The sequence below is a fragment of the Pholcus phalangioides genome, unplaced genomic scaffold (genome assembly GCF_987345545.1).
Source record: "Pholcus phalangioides strain wild (caught in Gottingen) unplaced genomic scaffold, Ppha-v1.0 ptg000003l_1, whole genome shotgun sequence".
In the NCBI taxonomy this organism is placed as follows: domain Eukaryota; kingdom Metazoa; phylum Arthropoda; class Arachnida; order Araneae; family Pholcidae; genus Pholcus; species Pholcus phalangioides.
This window is the reverse complement of record NW_028301596.1, coordinates 4,029,384-4,055,394: the sequence shown is the minus strand read 5'-3', so window position 1 is coordinate 4,055,394 and position 26,011 is coordinate 4,029,384. Positions and strand designations below refer to the sequence as shown.

The 26,011-nt window shown below is 32.4% G+C and overlaps 1 protein-coding gene across 5 annotated transcripts in view; it reads right to left on the bottom strand.

Moving 5' to 3' along the window:
• Positions 1-26,011, bottom strand: part of LOC149087910 (voltage-dependent calcium channel subunit alpha-2/delta-3-like) — a 323,210-nt gene that overhangs the window by 11,059 nt on the left and 286,140 nt on the right. For 2 of the 5 annotated variants that reach the window (XM_089242612.1, XM_089242645.1), the window contains 16 exons: positions 25,797-25,961; positions 23,517-23,600; positions 22,117-22,167; positions 20,319-20,399; positions 19,955-20,029; positions 19,603-19,683; positions 19,474-19,497; positions 19,139-19,210; positions 18,956-19,017; positions 16,608-16,687; positions 14,199-14,244; positions 13,704-13,852; positions 11,519-11,612; positions 3,667-3,780; positions 2,920-3,032; positions 178-317 (listed from right to left, as the gene is read on the bottom strand). In XM_089242612.1, coding sequence (XP_089098738.1) covers positions 178-317; positions 2,920-3,032; positions 3,667-3,780; positions 11,519-11,612; positions 13,704-13,852; positions 14,199-14,244; positions 16,608-16,687; positions 18,956-19,017; positions 19,139-19,210; positions 19,474-19,497; positions 19,603-19,683; positions 19,955-20,029; positions 20,319-20,399; positions 22,117-22,167; positions 23,517-23,600; positions 25,797-25,961 — 1,431 coding nt within the window. Of the gene's footprint in view, positions 1-177; positions 318-2,919; positions 3,033-3,666; positions 3,781-11,518; positions 11,613-13,703; positions 13,853-14,198; positions 14,245-16,607; positions 16,688-18,955; positions 19,018-19,138; positions 19,211-19,473; positions 19,498-19,602; positions 19,684-19,954; positions 20,030-20,318; positions 20,400-22,116; positions 22,168-22,717; positions 22,748-23,516; positions 23,601-25,796; positions 25,962-26,011 lie in introns of all 5 variants that reach the window. The other 3 variants (XM_089242629.1, XM_089242620.1, XM_089242637.1) reach the window with 3 other exon arrangements.

Here is a 26,011-nt window from a genome sequence, read left to right as displayed (position 1 = left end):
CCTCCCCCCCCCCTTTATTTTCAATAGAAAAAAAGAGTAAAATCAGTGAGCTTCCTGGTCCAGCAGCTGGCACCAGTAGCCGTTTTTTAGTGCCTTCCTATTTTGACAGTTTTTAGTGTCTAAACTTCCAGGCTAATAATGATGAATAACTAAACTTTGAAAAAAGTCAAAGCTTACTTTGGATGTTGCATCAAAAAATTTGTTAGCAAACACAGTGTGGTTGAATTGAAGGCCTACAACAGCTGCTGGAGCTTTCTGTTTTCCGACGCCGAGGAAAATGGCATGACTACCAGTTACCAAGCTTGTTCTTTTATTACCTTAAAAAATAAAAAATACAGGATAACTTATACAGTGAAATCCCAATACAGCAACACCCTGCGGATCAAGGAAGAATATCATTGTACAGGGGTTATCATTATATAGAGACAGACATTATTATTATCATCACACACAAGATTTATGCCGATATTAACATCTCTTCTTAAATTGGTGTTATTAGTAACACAAAAAAATGCATCTACAAAATATTTTGCACATTTGTGAATATTTATCAGTAGCTAATTCTAAAAACAAAATTGAATAATAAAAACTAATTGAAATAACTCCTTCAAATTACAATTAGTTCAAATTAATGGAAACTATAAGATCTAATTTATCAAATTCAAATTGTATAATGTTTTAGAAAATTGCCATAAAAATGAAATACAGTCAATGCTTGTTTGTATGAACATATACAGACGTGAAATTTTTTTAAATTGCGAAGACGTTTAAAGGAACAGTGTATTGTTTTGGGCCAAAGATGATTAGTTTTTAAAAACACGTGGTTAGTAAATCAGAGGTTCGTAAAATGAAGCATTCACTGCATGTACAGGGTGGGCAAAAAGTCCATAGAAACTTCAAAATAACCAAAATAAAAAACGGTTTGCAGGGTTAGCATCGCTAGGTCACGAAAACTTTTTTTAAGACAGGAAAAAAATAACTCTAAAAAAAGCCGATAGGTGACACTGACCTACACAAGTCAAAGAAAAGATACACAAATAATTAACAGAATGCCTCCAAATCATTTATTACAGCAGTGTGTAAATAGTTAATAAGGTTTTCGCGGCCATCATTTGATAAAAATTGTTTTTTCGGGTTCGAAGACCGTCGTCGTTTGAGTTAGTTCTCAACGTTTCCCCAACACTAGTGGTTGGCATCATCAGGAGAATAGATAAACTGGATCAAAGTCAAGTTTTCCAGAGTCTCAGGTTGTATTTATGCACATGAGTGGCTTGAACTACACTATTGTTTTGCGATTGGTCAATTGATTCTATGGCTGGCAGCACATTGAAAACAGTTGTTATGCTGGTAGAACCCGATTGGCTGAGAGATGTGGAGTTATCTGATTGGCTGTTGTCGTCATTCTGTTGCTGGATCTTGAAGGGGAAAGTTCTTGTTCTTCTGAGAGCTGGTTTCAAAGTTTCTTCTCTTCTATTATAGCTGTTTTTGTGCTTGTATATTTCAATAGCCTCTCTGTAGATTCGTGGGAAGAAGTGGTCAACATTAGCTATTACCTGTGTTTTGCTGAACTGTGGTTGTTTTACAGCAGTGTGTGTTCCACATAGCCACCACCACAGGAGATAACACATTGCAGGCGAGTCACAAATCCAGCAACGGCAGGGTGCAGCTGGTCCACATTCACAGTTTACAAAGGTGAAGTGGTTGTGGATTAGGAGCGTAAGTTCTCATAACCATCTCATTTGCATATTTCCACCGAAGTCGCTCATACCAGCGCGTGTTTTTGAGGTTTTTCTGTCTTAAAAAATTTCCATGACCCAGCAATGCCAACCCTGCAAACCGTTTTTTATTTCGGTTATTATTCATTTTTAAAGTTTCTACAGACTTTTTACCCACCCTGTATTTTACTGGTGAACCGTTGATCCTAAGGCATAATTCCAACAAGAAAAAGTACCCAAATAATGTGCAGTGTCTATAATTTCATCGATAGTTATTGAATGTACTGCAAAAAAAGTAAAGATTTCGCATACATCAGACTGCTATATCCAATGGCTACAGGTGAAATGGATAACTTCAGTGACGTCAAAGCTTCACACAAAAGCTTTCTGCTATAGAAGGTGTTGACTCCGATATGTCATTCATGTTTAAAGGGGTTATATAGTTATTAAAATAAAAATTTCATACAGACCACTGACTCGCCTGCAATGTGTTATCTCCTGTGGTGGTGGCTATGTGGAACACACACTGCTGTAATAAACGATTTGGAAGCATTCTGTTCATTATTTGCATATATTTTCTTTGACTTGTGTAGGTCAGTGTCACCTATAGGCTATTTTTAGAGTTATATGGACACCGTGTGCCCAAAACCCCAATTAGAAAGTTATTGCCCTGATGCAAAAAAAAAATCTGACGTTTCTAAGTGCAATATCCACCGAGGTATTCAAATTCGAAAACAAGAAAGTTGGGAAAAAAACAGTATTTAATGCGGATATAGCAATTTACCCATACATTAGCCTCATTAAAGGTCCACATAAAAAGTTAATTTTTTTTTATTTCAATGAATATGCAACAATTTTGAACATTAGCAACATACATCTGAGTACTACACATTGTTTGGATACTTTTTCTAATTGGAAGTATGCCTCCAGGATCAAATATGGTATTTTACTGGAAGAAAAATACCATATCTGGTGTATTATACTATACTATATATTTTATATACCTATACACCCGGTTTAATTGTTAGAAGAAAGTACTTCAGGACACATATTTATTTGTGTGATAAATTATAAAGGTTTTAATGATACAATTTTTTAAACACAGCCAGAATAAAAACAGGTAACTATAACGCTAATGACCTATTGACTAAAAACTAAAAAAAAAAACATGCTTCAAAAATGTTCACATAAATCAAATGCTTACCTGCATCAAAAGGAACTGAAAAAACAAAGGCAGAACTGTTGATGTGATGAAAGTCAACGGCTCTTTTATAAAATTCTTCTTCTGTAGCTTTTGTGTGTTCTTCAAATATTGGTCTGAAAAAAAAATATTAATAATATTGTATATATACAATCACATTTTGAACAGGGAATGAAAACATTGAAAACCAACGAAAAAAAAATTTCCGACAATCTTTATAGTTTTTCCAAGAATGTAAGAGAAGAAAATTCTTGGGAGTATAAATTCAAAAGGTATGCCAATTCATATAAAGATTTTTTAATTTTATTTAATTATGTATTCAAGTCTGGGTTCTAGATCTGGTTCATCAATCAAATACAAAGTGTCTATTTCTACATATAGTTACACAATTATCATTCAGTATCAATGTCTAACCTTAAATCTTTTCAAAAAATCTTTCATTCTTGGTTTAAAATGGTCTCGAGTTGCCTCATTATAGATCTCAATGTGTATTTTGAATTTTTTCTCATAGCAATTAAAGAAAAAGCTAGTTTAAAAATTGAAATTTCAACTAATGATATGATGCGTATGGAATTGTTGAAAATGATTTTGATGAAACAGTAGGATATTGATAGGACAGACCCCTACAGAATATTGCTTATTTATAATTAAAACAAGTCATCTTGAATGAGATCATATAAAAGTGGGTTATGAATTTGACAATAACATGTGAGTTTATCATTACGCATATGAAATTTTGTAATACATTACTTTTCACTTCCATTACTTCTGGCACTTTCAGGTCTATGATCTTGAAACCTCATGAGCCCGCTGCGAGTTGCAACAAATGTTGTAGTGATTCCAAACATTTTTACCACTTGATGCCTGAAATAAAAATAACCACCTAATAACGTTAGGAAAAACGCTATGCAATTTTACTCGATATATTAAAAAAAGCATGCATACAACTCAAACGGTAATGAATGAAGAAACCATCTACAGTGACGTAAAACTAAGTGATAAAATAAAATTTGATGTGATAAGGTCCATACTAATATAGCTGACAAAAAATCTCTCTTGGCAAGTTCAGATTTAATAAGCATTTGTAATATCTCAAAATTAAAACAAAACTGATGCATAAATATAAATCCACAAAACATACAAAAATTGGTACAATTTGATTACCATAATTTCCTGTGTGCAATACAGATTTATGTTAAAAAAACCTTGGAATTTCTTAATGCAGATTATATTCCAATGCGCATTATCTTCCAATAGATTGGATTATAGAAAAATATTTTACCAATTAAATGGTAAATAATATTTTTTACAAACATTAACACACATATGAGTAAAAAACATTTTTATACAAAAATATGACAAAAAAACCCTTCCATTCCTTAATATTTAATTCTTGACAAATTAAATTTTCATATGCAGACAATACAATGGCATTTTCCCCCCTTAAAGTAACAAAATTGGTATCTTCAAATTATGTTCGAGAAATAATGGTAATTTAAAAGATTAGTTATAAATTAAATATCTGTTAATGAATGTGTTTTAGTTTCACGTGTTTTCACACTTGATCAATCAAACACTCACTAGTTCAATGTATAAGAGAACTTATTTTCCAGATATTTTTTTCAAGTGTGCCATACAATCCGACAAATACTGCCAATTAAATAAATTGTGAGTAATTGAAATAGATCCTGATACAGTAGAACCTCTCTTATCCAAAAAATAAAGGGAGGCATGATTTCATATGGAGTAAGAAAAATTTCAAATACAACTGAGTATCCGAGGATGATGTCACTCTCCTCTGTCTGGATAGCATAGGGTGACATCATCCTCGGATAAGTTGCCATCTGGTGGCAGTGTCAGCAGTTGTGAGCTATTGCCTGAGTTAGGTCCGACAGTCCATGTACAGTTCCATTCAGTGCACACAAGCTTCAAGGATAGATTGAAATATTTGTTGCCTTAATAGTCTAGGGCGATCACCCAGAAAGTGAAAGGACGTGGGTTTGATCCCCCGCAAAGACAGTTGAATTTTCTCTATTTCCAAAATATATTTTCGCATCAGCCAACTGTTAAAAACCTTCGTACAACTGAGTATCTTCACAGAGCTGTAAAAATGTCACCACATAGACCTTTGAATCTAATAAAGGGCCAAACAATGTAGTAAATTCTTTGTTTCATCCATACAATTTTACATAAGCTTAATAGATGTGGTTGAAAATTCATCAGTGCAATTTCTCGAGTACTTTCTTTTGTACAGAAGACGTGGTCACTGACTTACGGCCATATTCACCAACAGAGTTTAAACTGCAATCACAGGTAAAAGGATTGAAGATCGAAACAGATTGGTTAAATTGAGGATTTTAACAAATCTGTGTCAATGTCTAATCCATTAACCTGCAATTGTAGTTTAAACTCTGTTGGTGAATATGGCCATAGGTCTACAACGTCTCAGCCCGCACATATCTATGAATCTGCACATGTCAAAAATTTATTTGGTTGTTTCGGATAAGGGAGATTTTACTGTACATTGAAAATTAAAATCAGAGTAACAGCTAAAGATAAAGCAAAAACATGACTATACTTACTTATATGTTTGCTAAAAATTTCTAATAATGAAAGAAAACTTATACATGTGCTGCTGTTATAAATGGTAATGGGGGAATGAGAGGGTCTCAATAGTTTATAAACTTACAATCAGTAAGATACAATGGACCTGTGATAACTCGACATTTATTATTCCCATGTTTCACACTATACTTAAATTCAATGGAGGAAAACCTCTCTAACTTCACACATGATGACTAAATTTCATGTAAGTGGAAAATGATTTTCACTGTGTTATCATAACTAATTTTTAGAGATTGCCCATGCGCTGACAAGTCAAAATTTTCTTTTCGGAAATTACTCTTGTGTATTTCAACAATTCTTTGTTTCAATGTTTTTGCCATTTGCTGATCGATATTTTTCAAAGATTCAGGGAATTCATTCCCCATTGACAATTCTCCTTCTCACCTATCTGTAGGTAGACTTGCTTTCCATACCTCTTTCTATGTGGAACTTAGAAACTTGACCCCCAGACTATAGAAGCCACAGATAGGTGTAAATGGTGCCTGAAATTTTCGAGTGAGAAGTTTGACAAAGCTAGGTTTGAGTGAGAGAGAGAGGTGAAAATTTTTTCCTTATTTTGAGTAATATTGTAGACTTCCGAGTCACAAATAATAGACATTTAGGAATCAGAATATGCTTCCCCCCCCCCCCGACTCAATTTCAAATTCTCAAAATGAGAACTTTTCACTGCAAATCACAGTGCAAGAGATTTTATGCTTTTTAAGTGATGTAACACAGAATTTTCATCCATACATAGATACGTGCATAAAAATCATTAAAAACTGTTATGGGTGAGCTCAAATGAAACATTGCTAATGTGACATCTGCTTAAGTCAACACATTTTTAAATCTTCTTAGGGTGTCAAGTTATCAAAGTTCTTCTGTCTGTTTGTACACACAAAGGAAAAGCACAAAACATACGAATGAAATGAAGATTTGAGAGATCTGAAAATGGCATTTTTCAGATCTTTCGAATCTCATTATCAAATAAAGTAACAGAGGAAAAATTCTATACACTTTGGACGTAATAGAAAATTAATACTTGTGTGATCAAGGACAATAAACACATATAAAAACATTAAATACATCTAAATGGGTAGTTTGAAGAAGGAAACAAAGACTAAAAAAAAATTAGAAGATGACTTATCAATGCTTAAGAAACTTCAATTGTGGCTGGACAAGCTAGATACAAGGAGGAAACAAAAGCATGTCTGAATGGCCCAATGGGGAGGGGAAGAGTAATGATAAAGTTTCTTGGAGGTCTGTCATTGAATGATGGCATGCCTCATGATGAAGTCATATAGGAAACATAATCGTGAATCACATTTTCCATAACTATGACAAGTAGAGCATGAGTAACTATAAAATATTGATCAAAACTCAATTTTGAAGGTCCTGTGAAAGTTTGAAGGTGATCGAACAAGAACTGCATCATAATTTTTTTTATATTTCTCAAAAATTGGGACTAGTTTGCATTTGTTTTGTTCTTCAAACTGACTCATTTGTGAAGTACTTTTACCCTCTCCATTCACATGTATATTTTTCTTTTCCTTTATATTGATAGAATATTGGTGAGGAAAATGTAAAATAATTTCCTGTAGATGGTTTCTTCAATATCAAAAGGTAATATATGACTACACATTCTAATAGACAAATTTCAAATTGTAAAAGCATTGACTGCAAAGAAAAAATCAGTGAATGCTGTTAAAGGTTTGTTCAAGCACCAGTAATTGTCATTAGCTACATAGGAATTGTTTTTACTTTACCTCGGAAGGAGAGCCAGCAGCAAACCTACTGGGCTTTTGCGTTAAATAATGAAGCAAACCGATTAGATAAACAAGTACACTATAAAACAAGCATCTCTTACCATACTCCTGATTGCACTACGGAAAAATGATTGGCACAAATTCAACTGCGCATGAATATTGGATTCACATATAAATTGAGGGTAATGGGAATGTATGAGAGAATTATAACTGGAAACAGCATCAGGTTAATGTGTACATTATGTGAAATAACATCTATCATCACTACTTTCTTCAGGTGTAATTAGATAAGGTTATAATGGCACAACATTAAAAGAAATGGGTATTATGTACTATGCTTGGCATAAAGTCATCTTAAGGGATTGCCAATCCCCTATTTATGTTTTTTTTTTTTAATAGTCTTGAAAATTGTTTCAAGTTCTTGATTTAGAACTAGTGATACTTTGAAAAGGTAAAGATCTGTAGTCTTTCGAATAACGAGCTTATATCCATTATAGGGACAGAGCACATGTCATGGTTGATTTATCATTGCAGTTTGATTTTTTTTTATATTTTAAAACCTTTCATGTATAACACGAGATGATTCTCAAGATTTCAAGCGCAATATATCAATATTTTGTTCCAAATGTAAATAATAAAGTAAGCAAATTGTAAGCATTTCATGAATTAACACCTGAATTTCTAACTTAACTTATTGGTAATAAACATATTGCTTGAAAAATATATTTCACTTTAAAATGAGCATTTATGCAGTTTCTAGTCATATGAACAAAAAATAAAGAAATTTCTGCACCATTACTAAGTAAAGACAAAAAAACTGAATAACGCTGAGCCTCTAAATTCAAATGCTCTATTGCAGGGATGCCCAACCTCCAACCAACAGGCCAAATGCAGCCAACCAGGGAGTTCCATTCTGAAACACACTTTTTGCAGGCCGGATGGGAGTACCAATTCACACAACATAATATACTCTTGGGTCGACCGTATTTCAAGAAAAATACAGATGATCAGAAACCCAATGGATAAAATATGACACTGTCCCAAATATCACCACAAGTTACCTAAAGTATGCCTATTTTTTGTTATTTTTTCTCTGAAATTTTTTCGAAATTGTCTATGGAGAAATAAAGTGCTATTGCAAATCGGATAGTGGATCAAAATGTAATTCACAAAATAAACATTCATTCATGAGATGAATACTCATGACTAGGGTTCAGATTTTTATGACTTAAAGATGGAACGTTGTTGCTGGCAGGTTAAAAAACCTGGATTTAACGTTTTTTAACCGATAAGCAACAACGTTCCATCTTTAGGTCATAAAAATCTTCACCCTACTCATAACTGTAATTATCATAATTTATAAGTTATGAAAATAATCTTAGTCATCAATTGCAGTAAAGTAGTGGTTCTCAAAGTGTGTGTCACAGCTCCTTGGAGGGTACTGTGGTGAGCTGTCATTATTAATGCGCGGCTACTCAATACCATGAAGCGGTAATTTAATAGAGTATTCTGGGAAGCCACAGACACATGCTCACTAGGGCAAGGGAACCACGAAAGACAAAAGTTTGAGAAACCACTGCAGTAAAGAATGAAAATCGTAGTAAATTTAATTGAAAATACAGGAAGGAATTGGACATTTTTCTAAAAAAAAGTTGGGACAGCCAAAATTACAGGAACATATGTGTTATATGGTTACCCCTATGCACAAGGGCGTACGTAGGAGCGACCTTTGGAGGGGGCGCAAAAGTTTTCTTGGCAAAAAATTTTTGGGTTACCACCCTTTAAAAAGCATTTAAATTAACAGAAATTGGTTAATGCAGCGTATAAAGGATATTTTCTTTCTATATTTCAATTTTTTTTTTTACTGAAATATTTTTTTTTCTAATTTTTTGTCAGCTTGTGGCAGGCACAGGATCCCTGAGCACCCCCACCCCATATGCCTCTGCATATGCACACCAGCTTCTGGCCAGACAATGTTCGCTATATCAAATATCTGGCCCGCAGATTGAAAAGGTTATACACCCCTGCTCTGCAGTTAAAAGAAATTGATATTTGGTCCGAGCGCTATTTATAAAACTCCAACAGAAAATAAATATTTGAGGGGGAGGGAAGACATGTTTTTGTGTATGCACTGTGAATGAAGGATAAACTTCATTTCTAAACTTAAATTTAGTGGTATTTTTATCGCACTATGAATGATTCATGTACACTCTGGCTGATTAGACTCAGACCAACAGTTGAATCATAGCAGTTCGCACAATCTGAATGACTTTTCACCTTTATGTCTCTGAGAGGGTGGGTACACAAACTTCTTGGATTGTGGGTGAGGGGGTCTGGTAACAACGGAGTGTCCATCTGAATTACATTGCATAAATGGAAGTTGCCAAGTCCTCAAAAAATTGTCAATGAATAAGGCAAATACCAGGAAATACTAAAAAATTCCTTATGCATTTCGACACACTATGGGTGTCATCTTCAGAGGATAAGAGTATCATTCTGATTCTGACTGAGTTTTCCAATTGGATTGAGTACCAAATCTTCTATCTCGGTTGCTCAGCTCGTTTTACGCCACAACATTTGACTTGAACAGGCATATTGTTTTTTCATTCCTCTGAGCAACCGAGATTGAAGATTTGGTACTCAATCCAAGTGGGAAACTCGGTCAACGTGATACTGTTATCCTCTAAAGAAGACACACATAGTGTGTCGAAATGCATTAGGAATTTTTTAATATTATTAGGCAAAGTCATCTACTCTTCCATAACTTGCTAAGTATCAGAAATGATCCTGATGAGGACCAGGAAGGTTTTGTGAACAAGCAAATAAATGTCATATCAACTTGGGATATCACAATTTAATTGCAGTTGAAAAAAAAAAGTCACTTTAAAAGTGAATTCTTATATTTATACAGCAGAACTTGGTTAATTTGAATTTTGGATAATTTGAACTTTTACGAACTTCCCTTGAGTTGTCTAATTTAATGTTAAAATTTCTTGTTTAATTTAACCTTTTTTCAAATTTTTTAGATAATTGGAAGTTGGGAGAAAAAAAATAATTTTTGTATGAGCAAATTAAGTTTGGAAAAATTCTACAAGATGCTAGATTTTGCTTTTCTCAATCAAGTTGTTAACCCTAGAATACTAACTCTATGTATAGGCATAGGCAGTTAATACACAGTTTTTATCAGCTTTTTTTTTTTAGTTAGTATTCTAAAGGTTAAACAACAAATATTTAAAGACTAATAAAAGTTTGAAAATTCTGTTTTTCTCTTCCATTTTTTAAAGTTAATTTAATGTCCATTTTAACATAATTCAGCTGGAGTGCATCAGGACAGCATATCACTTGATACTGATTATACTTTTCAACTTATAGGATCAAGTATATCATTTAAAATCTGAATAGTTTTATTGTCATTAAAATTATGGAAAGTATCAGAAAGTTCAGACTGATACATTAATGAAAGTATATTTCCTTGGTAGCATAAGAATGACAAAATTTGAGAAACAGTTTCATAACGGATGATCATGAACTGTTTCTGCAGATCAGGCTTTGAACATGGTCATTGTAATTCTGCAGTGATGCTGATGCCAGAACAGTGGAATAATGTAGCAGCTAAGATCACACAATTATTATAATTATAAAATTATTAAAATTTGGGAAACAGTTTTGTAACTGATAATAAAACATTGATAATTATTATCCACTGTGAATGTTGATGATTAAGTTGCAATTTTTTAGTCATTTTACAGAGTAGTAGCTCATCATGCCAAAAGACATCTGCAAATCAAAATCAATAAAAAGTCGTCACCGAGAGCAACAGGCCTACAATGGTATAATTAATCTATCATTACACTTCAATCATAGTTACAAAAAATTTATTTCAGATGCATGTAGCACGAATTACACAGAAATCAATTAACGTTAGATTCATAACATGTACACATGCATTCCGGCATGTACCAATTCATTATAAATTCCATAAAGGAATGTGTACAAAGTGCACCTACGGTTAAGTAGTAGTCATTTTATACAGATCTAGGATAGATCAATTAGATAATTTCAAAACTTATCTAGTGACTTTGAATTTCGAATTAACCAAGTTCGACTGTATTTGAACAATAAATTGAGAAACAGCTTATATATGAGTGAACTGGAATAAAGAGCTTTTAAATGATAGAAAAATTATCTTGAAAATTTTTAATGACCAGAGGGAAAAATAATCGAACACTTACTCATATTCTGTAGATATGTTTTGAGAACAATTTTTTTTATCAACCATGGTGGCTTTGGCATCAAAAACCAAACTCTGCAGTAGATCTTTTTCACCTAGAATAATGAAGAAATGTATAAAATGTCATCAATACCAATATTTTCTTGAATAAGAGATATATAGTGCTCATTTTTTTAAAAAAAAAACATGATTTCAGAGCATCAGTATTCACACTAAAAAAACAAATATATATTAGATTTTATTTCACAAAAAAAAATATTCTAAAGAAATCTCTGATGAGATTTAGAATTTACTAGATTTTAGAGATCACTAGAAGAGATATCAACAACAGCTTAAGTTTAACGCGACGTGATGATATCTCTCAATTTTCATTTGCAAATAAAGCTTCTCTATTGACATTTACTTTTAATCAGCATTTCTTAACCTTTCTGAACCCAAGGACTATTAAAATGCCTGAAACAATTTGATGGACCACAGATGTACAGCATGAGTCGTGTGCATGTCCCATAAAATACATGATATTTAAAAGCAGGAATATTAAAAGGGCATTTTAGGACATTTAAAAACGCATGTATATAAACAGGAAATGCCCCTATTTTATATGGTGTGTAGAAAGTTCGGTTAATATGGAATATTGATTTTTTTTTTATTATTCCAATTTAAAATATGATATAGAAACCTGAAACTTGCATTCCTATAAAATTTGGATTGTCTTTGCATTGGCAAGTGTATTGTATTTAAAAATAAACATTACGTCTAAGAAAAAAACAAAAAAACAATTTTCATCGGGTTATATGGAATAGGGGATTCAAAATGAAGAAAAATAATTTGAATTGATCAAAAACAATATCTAATGAGTCTATGACAATGAAAAATGAAAACTTCATCGCTTGTTTTTATAGCTGATGATGCGGTGGTGTCTATTCACAAAAGTGTCACAAATACAATCTTCCTTCTCTGTCCCCAAGCCAGTCATGGTGGACCCACAGAGAACAGGACACACAATATTATTTTCTAGACCTTTCCTCTTCTATCCTACGAAACTTGCCATCTTGAAGAGATATTCTAGCCCAACTCAGATAATACTTATAAAATATTCCATATTAACCAACACACCATGTGTGAAAAAATAATGTTACATCTTACCAGAGAGAATCGCTAGCTAAAAATGAACACAGCAAAATGAAATACAGCACTTGTGATGTACATTGTGCTTAGTTTCAAGTTATTGTGATCATTTCCAATAATTAATAAACACTTTTGAAAACTTGCCAGAGTAAATTTCTGGATGTGGAAAAACAAATATTCTCTTACAGTAGCCGTGACGATGTTGACAACAGGGCGACACTGACTCTACAGCATTGCACTAGAGCATTTTGAAGTTGTTTATCACTGTTCCACTTGGGAACCATACCTACCTGAAGGCAGAGAAAACCCAACATATCCATATTACCTAAATATTCCATAATACACCTACCTATACATATTTTTGGTCATTCCATTTTTTTTCATAAAATTAATGTTTTTTGAATGGAGCTTTTATTTTAATTTTTACTGAAATCAGAATAAAGATAATTTCCATCATTGAATTATATTATGATAATTTATGGCTTTAAATAAAAATATTCATCTCATAAAATTTGTCATGTTTCTTCAATACCCTTTTCTAGATCGCATTTCAGCTCACTGTGCAATTTAACCAACAATTGGTTATTTTGCCAATTTGTGGCAACATTTTTTGGTGACAATAGGCAATCGGAATACATGGTATTTTTCTCAATAAAATATGGGCAATCAGTCATGGTGAATGCTTTTTTCATGAATTACATTTTTATTTCAATTTGCAGCAGCCCTTTTTTCGCTCACCCTTCAGTGACTTTAGCAGTATAATTTGTATTTTTTGGGTATATTTAAGGAATTTCCTAAATTTCTCCCAATGCGATATGATTACCTTAAGTGAAGGTCTAATTTTCGTTTGAATTTGAACCCATAAGGATATTATTTTTGTCAATTACAACAATTGAATAGCTTTTTCGTTTAGTTAGTTATCGAGCCTGTGTACCACCCGTGCCATCGTTGTGGACCATAGGTTGAGAAATACTGGTGTAAATGATACACATATTGAATAATAAAATTTAAATATTTTTCAATCTTTTAAATGACATGGGAGTAAAAAAAATACTTACAGATAGGCTTATCGTACATTGGAGGATTGGTGGTTCTTGTTCTCCACCTGAAATTTTGTGTTGAAAGAGCATCGGACAAAAAAATTCTGATATTTTCCTCAGGAGTATTATAAACATCATCATCTCTTTGAGGGTTTTCACAATAGACCCTATGATTACAGAAGACATACCAGTTTGAAAAAAAATACTCTTATTAATAGTATCATTACAGTGAATTTGATCATTGAAGAAATCCAATCTGTAAAGCAGGGCCGGAACTATGGGGGAGGGCAGGGAAGGTAACTGCCCAGGGTGGAAAAATTTAGGTGTGAACAGGGAACCCGTTACAAAATTATTAAATCTTAAACTTGTGGGGCAGCAAAATTCCTAGTTACGGCCTTGTATAACGTAGCATGTAGTACGTAGCAACAACAGCATAGTAGCATTGACTTAAACACAATTAATTTTTAAACTGTACTATCAAGATATTAAAAGAAAAAAATTGCTAAATTTTACCATTCAGGATGTACTCTCCAGTTATTTCCAGCAAAATACTGTAGCCCTAGGTTGAACAAATTAAGTGAAGAAAAAATGTCAGTCGTTAATATTTGTAAGAAATGCACAAGCTATTGTCATCTGACATATTACAACAGTGTTTCTTAACCAGAGGTGTGGGAAAGCATTTTCGGGGAGCGAGATGAAAAAACAATTGTAACATGCTGACTGATTATTCAAAAAAATTTAAATTGTGCAAAAAAAATTGATTTTTTTTTCAATTTAAAAATATGTTTCACACAATCACATCAGCATTTTGACATATTTTTTTATCTTTTGCTTGCAGAAATGTGTTTCACTAAATTTAAGTGTTCTCAACATGAAGAGGTTTAGAAGGCACATACCTACAATTTTCAGATGCTTCCTCCCCAGCATGACCCAACCTGCACAGGTAAAGGGCTGACATCCCAGAAGGGACAGAGCCCAGGTTTTGTCTGGTCTGGCAGATGTTTTCGCAAAGTTTCTTTTCTTTTAGTGATACTAGATCTCTACAAGGTTTTAACTGGTTGTTGTGAAGATGAATTTTTGGAAAGAGAATATTCAACTGTTTTTGCAGGGAATTGAACCCATATCCTTTCACTTTCCGGGTGAACACCCTAGACTACAAAGGCAATACCATATTTCATAAGTCGCCATCTGGTGGCAGCATGAGCAGTTGTGAGCTTGGCTTGAGTCAGGTCTGGCCGTCCATGTGCAGTCACTTTCAGTGTACATGAGCTACAAGGAAAGATTGAGAGATTGATTGCCTTTATAATCTAGTGGTCTTAGGGCATTTACCCGGAAAGTGAAAGGACATGGGTTCGATTCCCTGCAAAGGCAGTTGAATTTTCTCTCTTCCAAAAAAATTAACCTTTGCAACAGCCAGTTAAAACTTATCAATCAGTATGGATAGCAGAGAGTGACATCACCCTTTCATACTAGATCTCTGTTCTATAATTTCTTTTTGACTTAATTCTATGAACAATGGTAATTTAGCAAAAGAGATGATTTCACTAAATGCAAAGCAGTGCATATATATTCAAATGGGACTTCAAAACTGATTTAGAACAATTTTTGGGTGTGCTCAGTTGGAACCTTTTCCGAAACTAGAAAGACAGCTTTGCAAACACTTCTATTTGCTACCATCCACTTTTGTGTGTATCCTAATTCTGTGCAAAAGTGTGTTCCCTTCACTTTTACTGATGAAAACAAAAACCAAAAATTGTTTGAATGTAAGTGATAATATGCGGGTAGCTCACCTTTCAAAAAAAGAACCTAAAATTTTAAAATATTATGAAAAATTACAACTTAGTCACTAAAAATAAATATGACTTTCATTTTAATTTTGTTGCATTTACAGCTATGTTCATTGCTTTATTCAACAAATTAATTTTGTAGTTGTCCTTTACATTTAGAATTTTTTTGACAACTATAAGTAATTGGTGGATAATTAATGTGATTAATTGCAAAAATCTGAATTTTCAACAAACAGGTAACACATTATTCAGGGGGTGTGAGATGAAAAAAATAGGTTAAGAAACACTGCATTACAACATAGAAATTTGAAAAAATAACTAACAAATTGTATTTAATGATGAAAATATTAACTGAATGTCCATATACCAGTGCATTGAAACCTCCTATAACCGACACATTTTTAAAATTACGTGAATAGGCTTCAATCTGTTTCACTACCTATTAAAATAGCCACTCCCTGTTGAGGGACAAAATTTTCAGATTTCATGAGATATACCGCACACATATATGCTCATAAGTATTTTTACTACTCTACTAATTAGTTAGACCAGAGTTCTTCAACCCTTTTACAGCTGTGGACCAGCGGGAATGTGAGAAATAATTTTTGGACGTAAATAGTATAAATAATTTAAGTACTAACAAAAAAAGAATGGGAGAAATAATTTGTGGAACAGAAAAAAATAATTTGCAGACCAGCTGATGCTAAGACAAAAGTAAAACAAATATAGAGATGGTGTAATATTTAATCAATTCAAAATTACGCAATAGCTATAGGAATTGGTCAAATGTTTTGTGGACCAACAGGAAGTTCTAACAGACAGACACCAGTCCACGGACAAGTGGTTAAAGAGCATAGAATTAGACGTCTGGAAATCTGCTGATAATAAAAGAAAAATTCAATTAATCAGGTTATACCTTAAGTGATAGGAGACTAAATGGAGCTATAACTCGGGGGGAGAAGCAGGAGGGTCTAGTGCCCCAGCCACTGGACCATAAGGGGGCATCAAATTTATTCTTCACCTTCTAAATTACAGAGTGTCAAAATACGTGGTTGCCCCTGCTGACCAAGTATCTAGTTGCAGCCTTGTAAGTGGATGTAAGGCATATATAAAAGAATAAAATATATATACTCACAATCCTCTTCTTTTCTTTTCACTTCAACTTGACCTGTGACGCTGTAGTGCCCATATGGTTCAGGAAGAGATACGGCCAATCTGCAAAATTATATAGAATGATTATATTATTCAACAGATAGTGATGCCTAAGAGCACAATATATTTATTCATGTAAAATTATGGAAATATAAAATTAAATGAGAAAACATCAAAGTGTAATTAATATTATATATATTATGAACAATAAAATATCAAAACTCGTATTAACAGTGAAAAAAAATTCAATAGGACAATTTTGAATTTTTTAAACAGAAGTATCTTAGAAATAATTACAGAAAAAATATGGTGTTGATATGATAATGTGATGATCAGAAAATTTTGTCATGCACAATATTTACAACACAAGTAATATACACGTATGAGCCCATAACCTTGGTTCAGTGAACCTAAAAATTAACATTAGCAGGGCTGCCACTCAAAAAATTAGAAAAAGCAGAAATAAAAATTAGGGCGCGGGAAGGTATTCCTCTTAGACAACATAATCATAGCATAACAAAAAAAATTACTTGGTTGCCATCCCTTTTTTAAAGGGATTTGTTTACATTTTACTGTTCAATACCGGTGTAATCGTTTTTCAAAAATGAAGCACTTTCATTTCTAGCTCTTTGCAAAGTATTGTATTAAGTTTTTATGCCTCACAATGCTCTAAACATCAGAAGACAATGGAATGCTATTGGGTAGCATCAAAATCACCAAACCTAGAATAGGCCTATGTATCCAACTGCTTTGTAATGCAAACTGTTGTTTCACCTATACACAAAATGTGCACCATAATTTTGAATGATGACTGCTGATTACTGTCCAAGACCATGAAAAATAAATACAAAATTATTTTTCTACTCAGACAGAGAAGTTGTTAATGACTACTCTACTTGTTGAACCCTCAAACTAAGCAAATGTAAAACTAATAAACCAAATGGTCCACGCACGCCCCCCCCCCCCAAATAACCTTGAAAACGATACAATTTCTGCTTTAGCAGAATCATGAATTGTAATCTACAACATTTGAATTATTTGGCAATATATCAATGATTCCCTGCTCAATTAAAACCAATTACACAAATTTTGTAGATAGGATTTGGTAGGAAAAGTAGAACAAAACAGAGAAAGTAGGGCATTTTACCAAAAAGTGGGAAATGAAGGAAGAGTGGGAACCCTGCATTAGGCTAAATTCATGCGCGATGACCATAAAGTGTAAATTTTTAACCCTTTAAGCGGCATCGAAGAAATGTCATGCTGCCTTAAAAGCCCAATATTTTAGCATTAACAAGTTCAGATATTTTGTAAAGTTGATTTCTAAATAAACGATTTTTGCAATAGGAAACATATTTTCTAGATACTATTACCAAGGTAAACTGGGAAAGAAAAGTCGTCATCTGGTCTCTACCGGAATTCGTACCCTGGTTTTCTTGTAAACCGGGCAAGCATGCTACCACCTACACCACTGGAGACATGACCCTGCCTTTCTTATTTCATGCACTGCGGCAGGAGGCACTGAAGTAGACATTAGTAACTCCTCTAAACTTCAGCAATGAGCTTCTAGGTGGGATGATGGGGGGGGGGAGAGAGAGAGAGAGATAGACAGCTTTTTCTCAGCCCGATATATCCTGCAAACATATTTCCCGGATACAGGTATTTTCTTCTCTGGTGATAATATATATGGTAGCATGCTTGCCGGGTTACAAGAGGGCCTGGGTTCAAGTCCTGGCAGAGACTATATTTCAGCATAATATCCAGAAAATATGTTTCCTTGATATACTGGGCTGAGAAAAAGCTGCTGTCCATCTCTCACTTTTTACGATACCTCTTATTTTGTACCTGCTGAAAATTAGAAGAAAGCTTACTTCATTAATAAAATACATTACATTTTACAGGGAGGGGTTACTAACTTCTACTGTACCACAGTAAGTAAGGGTTAATATTGTTTCACATGGGTGTACATACGTACTCATGTATGAGAAAAACAAAAGCTATTCAAAACATGTAACATACGCAGCATACCTTTCAAGGATAAAATTTAAGTTTCGTATGAATATTGTTTTCTTGTCTTCAACAAACTAATACTCATTATCAAATGATGTTGAATACTCAGAAGCTATTCTGGATAGTTGAAATGCATCTTAATAAGTTGATATTGAGTGTTTTATGATTTGATTAATGTTTTTGATTGATTTCTTGGATATGTGAAAATATATGAAATGAATGAAAAAAAATATATAGTGTAAAAATTTCATGCATATGAAACCTTATTTTATATTTATTTGTCAAAAATCTTTTAAAAATATGTCTTAATAAATGGTCTCTTACGAGAAAGGAGTGTCATCAATTGGTCCATAATAATATGAGTTGTTTCTGGTTACCACCCTTTTCTGTAAGACAATAAGAGTGTTCAAATATTACTGTAAGAACACAAAAATGAAAATAAAAATAGGATAAATGACCTTTTATAAAATAAAACACTTCAATAGATGTATTGACAAAAGAACCTACAAAATTCTCTGATGGAACTTTCACTGCCATTTTTCCCCAGCCAATCCTCCTGTCAACCATGTTTTTTCTAATCTGGAAGTATCAACAACAAATAAGATTATTTAGTTGCTGGGACTTTCACACAAAAGATTTATAACAATTTTTTGCCATTTTCTGCTTTGATTAACAAATCATAAGAACTTGTAGTAAATAAAGATATAATAATCTTAAGTCACATGAAATAATAAATATATAAATAATATTACTTGATATGCAGATATATGACTATGGATGTATAAATATAAGTATATATAACATGCTTCTTTATAACTCTATAAAACATGATGGAGACTCACCGTGAGGAGAGTATCATCAAATTCCTGAAAAAAAAATTATTCAGAGATTCAAGAAAATGGAAGAAATTAAATTTACATTGGAGAAAGTATTACATACATACACAATTAACTATAATCAATATTACTTACATATAAAGAAGAATTGATATCAACTAATTCAACTTCAGTTAGATCTACATTCCGGAAACCAGGTTTAACAAATTCTTGAAACTAAAAAAAAAAAGACAATTTAAGAAAATAGCCAAATCAATCAAAAATCACACCTGATTGGAAGTTTGAATGAGCAGGTAAGAAATTTATGCCTGAATATATATGGTAGAAAATTTGTTTTATATATGTCTAAAATGCTAGTGAAGAAAAAGCTTTTAAAAATGCTCATGAAAAAAAAATTTAGTGTTGAAATTATAGCAGGAAACATTTTAACAAGATTAAAACTTAAAGACATCACACTAATATAACTTCAAAATGTCTATATTCTTACCAATGGCCTAAGTTCTGGATGATACAACACGTGACCATTGTTTGTTATAGCAAATGAATAAGCATTAACTCCTATCTGTGAAGAAAAAGATCATGAGAAACAAAGGCATTTTTCATGTAGATACTCATGCTTACACTTTTTCAAAGAAAAGAGAAATGACAATTCAGAACCAGTTTTTAAATTACTTCGATTGAATTATAAATAAAAATAAAAATACAAAAGTAATACACTATTTGCAGCATCATGAAAAAATATATGTTTGTGGAAAAAGAATATGTGATATGGTTACATCAACAGAAACAATAGCAAACCTTTCATATTCCAGAAATTGTAAAACTATGATGAAAAAGATCAATTTCAATACCTGATATGCTCTTGTAAGTTTAGTTATTTGGGATATAGGAACATCTGTACCAGCAACACCTAGTAAAGTAGCCGATTTTGGCTAGAATAAAACAAAAAAAATATATAAATTAACCAAAAAAAGGAAAACAATAATATATATTTAAATCTGTGATGTTAACATAAAGGAAGTCACTAGACCAGCATTTCTGAACCTATGGTCCACGGACCAGAGATAGTCCACAATGATGACATAAGTGGTCCACAGACAAAGTTGATGAAATTATTCACCCATTGTAATTGATATTAGTAATATCTATACGGGTTCAAATAAAAACTTCCACACTTAGGTTCATATTACATCGTCAAGGAGAATGCAGGAAATTGCAAACCTAAACACAGGATATCATTAAATTTTGCCGAAAATTGCAATTTATTGCCTCAAATGCAATTTGCTAATTATTGCTAAAATTGTTGAATGGTGTAGAAATAAAGGGCTGCTACAGATCACATTAAACAAAAATGTATATTTTCCAGAAAAAAAAATGCAGATGATCTGATGACTATATTTGATTGAGGAAAAATAAAATTTGATAAATTGGGATCAATAATAATTTGAAAACTAAAAAATAATCTGAATAATACAGGACATCGCCAATTGTTATCAAAAACATTGTTCTACACACAATCATCAATTGTTATTGAAATTCCAAAAAGAAATTGAGGACAAGACATTAAACTGACAAACATGTGAGATAAATATTTAATTTTTGCCATAATTATATTATAAAAACTTTATATTATGAAAATGCTGTATGTATTCTCAACTTTGGTAAATGTTACAAATTCAAATAAGTATTGCTGAAAAAATGGGACAAATGTATAAAAAAAATTGGAACAACAAAAATTACAGGACTGTCTTGTAATACGGGACACAAGTAAGCCGTCAGATTGTTTTGGACATTTTACTGGTCCTTGCTTTCAGAAAGACTGAGAAACTTAAATCATATTTTGAACCTTTACAGAAGTTTAAGAAGAGAACTGTACGAAATGCTGCTGACCATTAAGGGTGTGTAGTTCATGGATAAAGATATTTTTAGAGGAAATCCCTGTTTCCTCGACATTATCTTGTTCACTAATTTTATTTATTTCAAATTGATAAATCTTAAAATTAAATTGAAGTCATCCATAATCTATAACTTACTTGAAAGTTAAAACAAGTTTTAAATTGAAGTGAAAGTAATTAAATTTTAAATCAAACTTGGTCCATATAGTGAATATGATGTCAGGAATAGGGGTTACGGTGCAGACATTTCGTTTTTTTTGTTTTGGATTAAATGTATTTTATATTGTGAACTTATATTTTTCATTACTAATGGTTTGCAAGTCACAGCAATAATTAGCAAAACATTGGGGGACATGAAATAAAAGAATGAAAACCTAGCTTGAAGTTTATGAAATGGATCTATAGTAACACTTTGCAAAAATAACAATGAAAACCGATAAAAAATGTTTTATATAAGAAATACAAAATTTCATGTTTTTTACATTAGTCTGATAAATTTACATAAACAATTGAAAAAAGAAAGAAAATTAAGTGCTGGTTGGTTATCGGAACAGCCAATTGTTGATGAAAAACTACATCTCGGTCTCAAGTGTGGGAGTGTTTTAGCAGTTAAAGCACTTAAACCACAATAACGAATAGAAAAATCAGACTACCGTTGAATAAAACAAAAGCACTTTAGCTCATGTCAATTGTCATCCAGATAACCCAATCAGCACATAAAATTGATGTGTACAAATACTTTGTTTGTACTCACATGCTTTTTGTCAAAAACTGGTGCTGCAACAGTAGTCATTTGTTGTAAAGGCTGAAATGTCAGCTATAGTTATTACTCAAGCATATAAAACAATATATTCATTTAATTCAAGAGGGTCATACCAATCGTTAAAAAAATCATGCACAGACAAAATTAATAAATGTAATCATTTCACTTTTTTGACAAACAAAAAGTGATTTCATAAGAATAATCTTGCAGGTTTATAAGAGATTACCAATATTTTCTAATTTAAATTCCTCACATTCAGCATTTGATAACTGCCATAATTGATTTCATTCTAAATAATAAAACTTTATTCTGAAATAAAGTATTTATGTTTCAAATGGAATTTTTCCATAAGGAACTAAAACACTAGCATTGAAAATTGTTTTAAGATATTCACAATTCAGGATTTTTGAAAAAGCTGCCAGTTAACATGCTCTGACTTCTATTCTATATAAAATAATAATAATAATGCTTGCAGAACTAATCACATTCTCTATCAAACAATTCAGGTCACAATGTTTTGGTTCATGGGAATCAGTGAAGATTAATTTATACTGAAATCAATGAATAAAAATTGAAGTTATATGGTAATCACCATTTTCCTTTTATGCCTTCCACGTGGAACCTAATACGTTGAGATATTTTCAGGTATTTAAAAAAAAAATTGAAAAGAATTTTAAAAATTAAAATTTCATACCAATCCCAGTTTGTAGCATGAAAATATATAAAAAAAAGGAAAGGAGGGAGAGAAGGTAAAAGAGAGATAAGAAATGAGTCTTGATTTTTCAATTTAGAGAAACAAAGTACCATATTCTCCCACATTAACTGGCATACTGTAAAACACGAGAGACACTGGCGTTTTGAATGTTAAGGTCTGGTATGTCACAGGCATGCCGGGTAAACCAAGATTTAATAAGGATCATGATATGCATTAGGCTAATGCAATCAGTTTTTACAATAAAATGTATGAAAATTTTCCAGAACCTGCAACTCAAATTTTCCAGCATGCTGGAAAATAAGATAATCCCAGCATGCTAATTCTTCTTGCTGTTTCCGGGCATTAGCGCTAATGCAGGGGAATATGGTAATTGTGGCAAAACACAAATTTTAATGTGTCAATATGATATAAACAACTTATATACATTATGTATTTGAGAAATGGCTTTTGTTATAAATTCAAAAATGGTGTTTTTAAGTTTTAGATAGTGTAACAAATTTGTACAATACAATTAAATGCATTTACCTCTCTTCCCCCCCCCCCTATTTGAACTCCCACTATTTATGGGCATAGTGTTTGGTCCTAAATTGACTTGGCGATTCAGCTATTAAAATACAGTATATAGTCTAATAGTTAGTACATAAACACAATCCTGATTAATACAACTCATCTATACCTGTTGAGAATTTGCTGAGGACTGAGTAGAAATTCCTTTGAAACCGTCAATGGATGACATCTCAGATGCAGGATCTTTGGTGATCTAGAATTTTTATGTAAGTGGCAGAATTCGTTAACAGCAGTGCGGCAAAAAATTACTCATAATCATTTTTTGCATTATAAGTATCTGGAATGCAAACACACCACACAGGTGCAAGCTGCAGAAAAAGTAGGAAAATTGCCACACCACCATATAAAAAAAATTGTACAAAAGCCCTGATCAGCCAAAGCAAGACGAGAGAAAGAGAAATTGACGTAGAAGACAGGAAAATTGAAGAAATGAAGCACAAAGAAAGCCACACGTTTCTCAGAAATTTTCATTACGAGAAAACAGACGTTTTTCAAAAAACCAGTGTTTCCCTTTAGATTGGAGTTAGAACTTAAAATAAACTTTGTCCATATCCATGTAGAAAAATTTCAGTAAAAAAATAAAAAATACACAACTTTCATTGAAAACAAACTCATATATGTACTATATCTTCATTCATGATATTATATCATCAGTAGTACTACCGAGATAATTAAAAATAATATTTTATTGTTTTGAACATACAAAGTGTTCAATTTACCCTTGAAAGTTTCTTAGATCATGAAAATCTTGCAGCATGAAGCAAAATTCTCCATATAAAACAATATACAGATCTCTATAATTTGTCTCACATCCTCAAAATATTAATACTTGTATGGGAAATAAATTATCATGGTAAATTTAGGGGTTTTTCTATACAGAATCAATTTCATTCTGTTTGCTAGAATGTGTTCCTCATAAGTTTGGGCCATGAAAAAATATGAACTTTTGGAAGTCCCTTATAAATTTTGCTCTTTGGGGTAGAGGCATATGCAGGATGGGCTCGTGCCTATAATTTAGAAGGCAGCCAATTTTGGGGCCCTAAAAACTTGAGGGCTTTCATTGAACTATGCGTATTCCCCTTATCTGTCAAGCTTCATGTGATCACAGCTAAAAAGCTCTCTCACTGCAGGAAAGGCTGTATTAATGAATTTAAGAGCCAGGCTCAAACATTTATGGGGCTATTTTCAAGTTATTTTAATAAAAGAAAGAATTGAAAAACATACAGTATGCATACGTGTATTAATAAAATCCTTCAATAGTTTGAGGGGCCCTTGTTTGATTTGAGCCCATTTGTTAACAAGTCACTGACTAGGGGAGTGACATTCATAGCACAGTCCTGCGAAAGACTGTGTTCTTGATGTAAGACTCTTGTTGGGTGTTAATGTGAACACAATTCTAAAGTGAAAACCCCTTACTCTTCTGTATCATTCAGAAAACATTTGAGCCTTTAATATAAAGTCAAAATACAATAATTTAAACTAAATCTCTAAAAAGAGTTGTGACTGACGTGGGTCAAACATTTATGAAAATGAATCATTCAAATTTCCATAATTTCCTTTGGAAGTTTGATTTGATTAATCTCTACAGGTCGAGTGTATGTTTAATTTAATTTATTTATTTTAATTGTTGTGTTCTTACTTGTAGCGTTTGTATTTTGTCGTTCACCATGTCTTAGTATTTTTGTGTGATTGTGTCTCAATGTATAATAATACATGTATATATACACAAGTATTTTGAATAACGAGCATGTTCATGGAATCAGTATGCTCAAAAAACAAAATTTTACAGTAAAACTTTATAGACTCAATATTTTTGCAAGTAATATCTTAATTTGAATTAATTTTCAATAACATTATGTAGCTGTAGCATTTATCAACAAGAAGAAAATAAAAATCATGTGGTATATCTATATTTTATTTTTTAACACTGGAATTGGCAGAAAATTTTCTGCTAAAACCAAAGGGAAACACTGTTCATTGAGGAAATGCCACACAGAAACTGGTAATTAGATGCATATTACAAATTCACCACCCCAAAAGCGCAAAATTATTTGCATTTGTTGAGCAAAGCGTAACTGAATGGAAAATAAGCACCTACAAACTAATCAATCCTTGCTATCTGAAGCTTGTGAAAAATGTGTTAAAATACCATATATTTAGCAGGTTAGTTTGGGAGAATAAGTGATGTTAAACTTGAAGGGTGGAGCAGGAGAGTAGGAAAATGGAATTATGCACCAATAAATTTGTTGAATCTGCACACACACACACACTCTTATAGCATTTAGCAGTCATTGTAAAGCTGGGTTCAGGAATTGGTGGACGTCATTAGCAATGATATTCAGATTATTTAAGTTGGGGCCAAAGAGCTGAAACATTTATTTCAACTGACTGATTTCTCCTCTGGGAGCAAAAGAGGCTCTGGAGTACTATCTGCATCATAAGTATCTGGATCATCTTGAGCTCTCTGCCACATTCGTCGCCTCATTATATTTAAGCGTCTGCGGAGTCTTTCAAACTCCCTGTCTTCCCATTCTCCTAAATTCAGTGGTACTGCCTAGATGCAGATGTTAAATTGAAAAAATTTCAGAATGAAAATAAAACTTT